This window comes from Carya illinoinensis, chromosome 1 (assembly GCF_018687715.1).
Source record: "Carya illinoinensis cultivar Pawnee chromosome 1, C.illinoinensisPawnee_v1, whole genome shotgun sequence".
NCBI lineage: Eukaryota > Viridiplantae > Streptophyta > Magnoliopsida > Fagales > Juglandaceae > Carya > Carya illinoinensis.
In genome coordinates, this window is record NC_056752.1 from 38,065,096 (window position 1) to 38,071,452 (window position 6,357).

At 35.8% G+C, this 6,357-nt stretch overlaps 1 protein-coding gene across 4 annotated transcripts; it reads left to right on the plus strand.

Moving 5' to 3' along the window:
- Nucleotides 1–308: 308 nt before the first annotated feature.
- On the plus strand, nt 309–4,415 carry LOC122317546 (serine carboxypeptidase-like 33). Of its 4 annotated transcripts, none has more exons than XM_043134690.1 (10): nt 310–849; nt 1,029–1,136; nt 1,231–1,329; nt 1,416–1,508; nt 1,593–1,681; nt 2,007–2,285; nt 2,419–2,573; nt 2,981–3,070; nt 3,767–3,872; nt 4,105–4,415. In XM_043134690.1, the coding sequence occupies exons 1-10, from the start codon at nt 552–554 to the stop codon at nt 4,249–4,251; spliced, it is 1,464 nt and encodes a 487-aa protein (XP_042990624.1). In that variant the 5' UTR covers nt 310–551; the 3' UTR covers nt 4,252–4,415. The 4 variants fall into 4 exon arrangements, with proteins under 4 accessions (XP_042990641.1, XP_042990624.1, XP_042990634.1 ...); XM_043134681.1 differs by having other exon boundaries at nt 320–849; nt 2,007–2,294; XM_043134707.1 differs by lacking the exons at nt 3,767–3,872; nt 4,105–4,415 and adding an exon at nt 3,510–3,760 and having other exon boundaries at nt 309–849; nt 2,007–2,294.
- Nucleotides 4,416–6,357: the final 1,942 nt, after the last annotated feature.

A 6,357-nucleotide genomic window follows, 5' to 3' on the forward strand; every position in this document is an offset into this window, starting at 1 on the left:
TTTTTTAATTATTAAATAAAAAAATTAATCAACAGTCAACTAAAACGATAATAATGAAGCGACATAATAAATTTATCCTTAAAAATTTAACCATTTTAATTGCCATGGAAGAACGTAAAAAGTTAACCGCTCAAAAGCATGAATATTTCCATCAGTTTGGCAACTAGTAGTACGCGTACAGACACTGATTGGAATAAACCTCGAGACAAATTCATTAAAAGAGAAGGGGGACCAGCCTGAATATTGATTGAGAGCCAAAAAGCCGGACAAACTATCAACCTCAGCCATCTTAACTAATATTGTCAACTTGATTAGTCTGAAGAATGCTAATTTGCACCCCCAAATACATCAGTGTAAATGATTTTGGCATTTCTGTCCACCATAATCGACGGAATAATACTCCTTTAGATCAGATCAGATCCTCCCCACCCATTTTCTTATATTCAAAGTCTTGAAGTGTGTGTATATACATATGTAATCATTTCCTGATCTAGATATTTATACACACGTCTGTCTACCAGTGGGAGTAAACGCAAAGCTTGTCAACAGAGATGGCCAATCCGCTGGTTTCATATAGATGTCTCTTTCTGATCTCTCTCTTCTCCATGTCCCTCTTTCTTGATGATCATTCCATGCTAACCTACATTAAAGCATCAGAAGATAAGTATCCACAATCCCAGGAATCTGACAGAGTAATAAAATTACCAGGCCAGCCTCCCAGCCCACCAATCTCCCAGTTCTCAGGTCACATCAATGTCGATCCAGGAAATGGGAGGGCCCTCTTCTACTGGTTCTTTGAAGCTCAGTCTCAGCCGTCCAAGAAGCCTCTACTTCTCTGGCTTAATGGAGGTTAATAATTTGCAAGCATCGACTAATTTTACTGAAATCAGACTTATTTATCTGTTGTTTACTCTAAAATCTTGCTTAATTCAGTTATATATGTATATATATAGATGTATGCATTTATCTTTGTTTGTATGTAAATCATTTATGTTTTGATCTTTCTTCGCCCAATTGTGTCTTTGAAGGACCTGGATGTTCCTCAGTTGGGTATGGTGCAGCTGTGGAGTTGGGACCTCTTAGAGTGGACAAAAATGGAGTTGGCCTTCACTTCAATAAATATGCTTGGAATAAAGGTCCTTCACATTAATATTGCCATCATATTTTGGTTATCTAAAAATTAAAAGGGCCATCGTAGTTAATTTTAAGCTTGGAAATTCTACCCTGCAGAAGCCAACCTATTATTTGTGGAGTCGCCGGTTGGAGTAGGGTTCTCTTACTCCAACACATCTTCTGATCTCACCAAAGCACTGGATGATGGCTTTGTGGGTAATTCACCATTTCCTGCCTTTTATTATCGAGTTGCCTTATTATATACTAGTTAATTACTTCTAATCCCTTATCTTACTAATTAGCTGAGGATACCTACAACTTCTTGGTGAATTGGCTGCAAAGATTTCCACAGTTCCAAACCCATGATTTCTTCATCGCAGGAGAGAGCTACGCAGGCAAGTAGCTGCTCAACTTAACCTCTCTCTCTCTCTCTCTCTCTCTCATATTGTAGGATTTAAACAGTAATCCTTATTTTGCAGGCCACTACGTTCCACAACTCGCGGAGCTTGTGCATGACCGGAACAGGGATAGAACTAAATACCCGATGATAAATCTTAAAGGTTTTATGGTACGTGAGCCCCACAATTAAACACTATGTTCCATACAAGCGCTGATATTTTTAATGTTCGAATTCCTAAAATACTCGTGCATGCTTGTACAAATGATCAAGATGAGCATGCATCCATGTACATATCATGCACATGGAGTTGTCATTGAAGTCATCCTATACATATATATATATATATATGTATGTGTGTGTACGTGTGTAACAAATGAAATCGAGAGAGGAGAAATTACAGAGTAAAATGAAGCCAAACTACTGACTTTTTTTTACGACGATCGAACAAATTATTCACTTTTTGCCACTCTAGCTAACATCTGTACATATGCAGGTAGGAAACCCAGAAACTGATGATTACTATGATTCAAAGGGTTTTCTCGAATATGCTTGGAGCCATGCTGTCATATCAGACCAGCTCTATGACACGGCTAAAACAGTGTGTGATTTTAAGAGCTCCAACTGGTCTAATCAATGTAACAATGCCATAGGCCAAGTCTTTGAAAAATATGCAGAGATTGACATCTACAACATTTACGCCCCTTCGTGTCTCCTCCTCAACAGCAATTCTTCATTGGCTCATAGCAGCAGGCCGAACAGCGTCCATTCACAGGTCATTAAGGTGTGACTAAAAGTACTGTCTTTTTCATTGTCTTGACAAGCTATATTTTATATAAGAGCTTGCAGCACAGAGCCAATTATATATATATATATATATTAACTTTTAATTGTGGTTCATCAAAAAGGTGAATAATCAAGGGTTGAGGAGGTTGAGAGTTTTAGGAGGCTATGACCCATGTTTTTCCACATATATAGAAGAGTATTTCAACAGGGTAGATGTTCAAGCATCCATTCACGCAAACAAAGGAAGAGATTCTAGTACAAAATGGATGGTCTGCAGGTAAGTATATAAATTTCGAGTAATGATGCGTACAAAGTTCAAATATACAAGTTTTTTATAAGTATTTTTGTAAAAATGTGAGCTACATCAAGAAAAAAATAACGAGCTATTCACACTAATTTCTATTGTTGGAGTCTACTTTTTTAGAAGAGTAGAATTATATACTTACAATTTTATTTACAAAAATTAGTTTTGTCAGTTTTCTTTTGAATTTTAAATTTTATAATTATCAGCATATTAATAAATAACACATAAATAAATAAGTATTTTATAAATTTTTTTAAGTATATTTAACGATTTTCTTTTTATAAAATGTTTGGGTGAGATATATGCCTTTGAAGTTTGTATATATTATTTCCCATTTCTAAACAATAATTATTTTTATTTTTACTTTTATTCTTGATCAGTAATTATATCACATACAATATCACCGTCTATTCTCTCCTGTCCACCTACACCAAACTCATCAAGGGTGGCCTCAAGATATGGATTTACAGGTACAAAAGAAAGATTTACTGTCAAACTTAATTAATTAATACATTTCATTATCATCTAAGTCCATTTAAGATTCATTCATAGTCTCTTTATCCCAAATAAAAATCAATTTCTCTCTCTTTATCTCTCTCAATGAAACACGTGATCATGTCGAGATGGGCCCTTGGGACGGAAAAATAATGCAAAAACAAACCGACAAATTAGCATGGTTTGACTTTTCATAGGCTAGGTAGGTGCTCCCGTGTATATATGTTACAGTTTGATTTTTTTTTTTTAATGTGGTCTAATTATTTTATATTTAAAAAATAATATAATCAATTCTATTAACAGAGTGTAGAAAAAAATATATAAAAGTAATTATAATTTTTTATATTCTAAAAGTGGTTTATAGACTACAGTCAGTCAGCCTTCCGGTGATTGTGTCACGGTTTATCTGTCTAGAGGTGAATACGGGACTGTTCGTGAGCTGCTGCTAGCGGGGGGGCAGGAGGCTTTTTTGGCGTGTATAAAACGAAGATGACAGTAACTTTTTTTTCTTGTTCTGAACAAAAACTATTTTGTCTAGACCGGCCAAACATGAATGCATGCATGCATGCTTGCTTTTGACAGCTTTTTTTGAATTCTGACTATGTTTGCTATTTACTAAATTTAAATTTGATTAATAAGAAATATTGGTTGGGTTTGAGTGGTGGTAACAGTGGGGACACAGATGGCAGAGTGCCAGTCATTGGGTCACGATACTGGATTGAGGCTCTTTCACTTCCCCTCAAATCTCCTTGGCGTTCTTGGTATCACAACCATCAGGTTCTTTCATCATCCCTTCTTTTTTTATAACAATGGGCTATTCTCAATTTTAAAAATATTTATTATGGGTCCTTGTCTTTTTTCTCTTTATCGTATTCCATTTTCAAGGCCCAAACCTCAAATTAAGGTCTAACCCAATCCCCAGTCCTCAGGCAGTGATTTGGTATTTCAGTTTGTAAACCCATTCACGTTAAAATGAATTTTGATTGATATTGTGGGAAATAAAATGCAGGTTGGAGGGAGGATAGTGGAGTATGAAGGCATAACATTTGTGACAGTGAGAGGGGCAGGTCATTTGGTACCTCTCAACAAGCCTAGTGAAGCTCTTTCCCTCCTTCACTCTTTCTTGACTGCTCAACCTCTCCCTACCCATACATGACCTTTTCACTTTTTTATTCTAACAAAGGATTTTGATGATCCTTTCCAGCTTGGATCAAATCATGTATAAGATGTAACATCATGTTGTTGTTGTTGTGAGCCATTACCAGATAGCAAAAGAACTTCACTTTTGCACCAATCAAAAGCTGACACGTTGTGTTTTAATTCCACTTCAACCATTCGATTTAAAAGTAATAAAAACATAAAAATTAAGAACCAAATATATTATGAAACAAAAGCCTACACAACACAAGAAAATGAAAACATCTTGAAACTGAACTCCTTAAAGATGTCGTAGATGCCTCAAATGTAAGGCCCTGTCCCCCTTACATTCAACATCTTGAACGTGTTGTGTTGCTTGAAGAAGTCGATGCTTGCAATTTGACCAAATAGGTTTTTAGTAATTGCTGCCTTCTGACAATTTTAAAGTAAAGATTATCCCAATCAGATGCTCCATATCAGCCAATGTGCACGACTCTTGGCTGACACGGAAGTTTCATCATTTGCCATAACAGATGCATCTGTACAGAAGATTGTTTTGAGTTCTAATAGAAGATCTTACAAGCAAATGATTTTTTTCTGACAAGATGTTGTACTGGGTTTACTGATCTTTAGGGTATCTTTTAATGGCATTGAGGTAAGTATGTCCCGTTGCATTTTATGTCTCATGGCTTCAAACACCTCTTGCAAGTGGTATAATCAATATTATTTACTTGTGCAATTATGTTTTGGAAAAATCTATTTATTACTTATTTTTTCATTATTTCATGACGTGACATTAGATGATAGGTACTTTATAAATAAAATATAATAAATAATTTCTAATCATCTAATATCACATCATAAAATGATAAGAGGATGATGAGTAACATTACCCGAATTGAAATTCTAATTAAAACATGAATCTCTTAAGGTTATTCGGTACTATTATTCTCTTCCGGTGCAGAACGTTTTGTCTGACATCAAATTCATGACCGCATCAAAATCAAGTCTAAGAATTTCATTAATGAGTTAGTAGATGCTACTCTATATATATATATATATATATGCTCAGCTCTGATATTGTGACTGCACAATTTTTTCAAATATGGTATTTGACTTCTCCAATTCAGATGTATATAAATAGAAGATGATCACTTTCATATGCTATATTGTGGTGTGTGTTTCTCTATATATATCGTATTAACATCACATTAATTCCATATTCTATGGCAGTTTCACTTGATTAGATATTGCTTTTCCTTTTTGATTAAATTAACATTAATGATGGTTTAGTTTTAAAAAAGCAGTGGTTCTACACGACACTTCACCTAAAGGGGGGTGAATAGGTGTAATCTAATTTTTATGGCCCTTTGAAAATTAGTCAAACAAGCAGTTAGTAAATGAATCAAATAATACAAATAATCAACACATGATTTTGATCACGGAGTGAAAACTGATTTGAAGAACATCTTCAAAATCTAAAACCACTCCGGGTGTAAGACACCACCTCAAATCCACTATAGAAATTTTAGTTCGCTACAACCAATTTAGAGACACTCACAAAACTTTTGTAGTAGCTAAACTTGGCTTGCAATACCACGAGTGACCCACTCGATCTCTACACGCATGTAGTGTCAGAACTCCGACCTTTCTATAGCTTCCCATGAGAACCTCTCGATCTCTGCATCAACAGCAGCTCCGGACTATTCCGGCCAGCAAATATGTCCACTTCAATAGACTCATGTAAGAGTTGATTTTGAGTATGTTGTGGTGGAGAAGTGTATATCCAAGGGAGAATCAACCAAATGGGGAAGAGTTTCTCTAAGAAGTTCTTAGAGGCCCTTAGGATTTTTGCTCTGATTTTCCACCCTTAGAACAGAAGTTAAGCTATTCTATTTATAGTTCCAATCAAATGAGACGGTTTAAACCCTAATTTGTAAGTGATCTGGAACATTAGCTTGAGTGAAGTATCGAGCGAATGTCGAGAGGCACAATCTGTCTGAGTTCGCTCGAGCTCAGTGTCGAGCGAGTGTCGAGCGGCACACTTTGCCTGAGTTCGCTCGAGCTCAGTGTCGAGCGATGGTCGAGCGGCACACTCTGCCTGAGTTCGCTCGAGCTCAGTGTC

Bases quoted from the DNA above. Each gene is read 5' to 3' on its own strand.
- LOC122317546 (XM_043134681.1), top strand. From the start codon at position 552: ATGGCCAATCCGCTGGTTTCATATAGATGTCTCTTTCTGATCTCTCTC. The intron at 2,574-2,980 runs GTAAGTATATAA...ATTCTTGATCAG, and splicing joins ACAAAATGGATGGTCTGCAG to TAATTATATCACATACAATA. The intron at 3,873-4,104 runs GTTCTTTCATCA...AATAAAATGCAG, and splicing joins CTTGGTATCACAACCATCAG to GTTGGAGGGAGGATAGTGGA.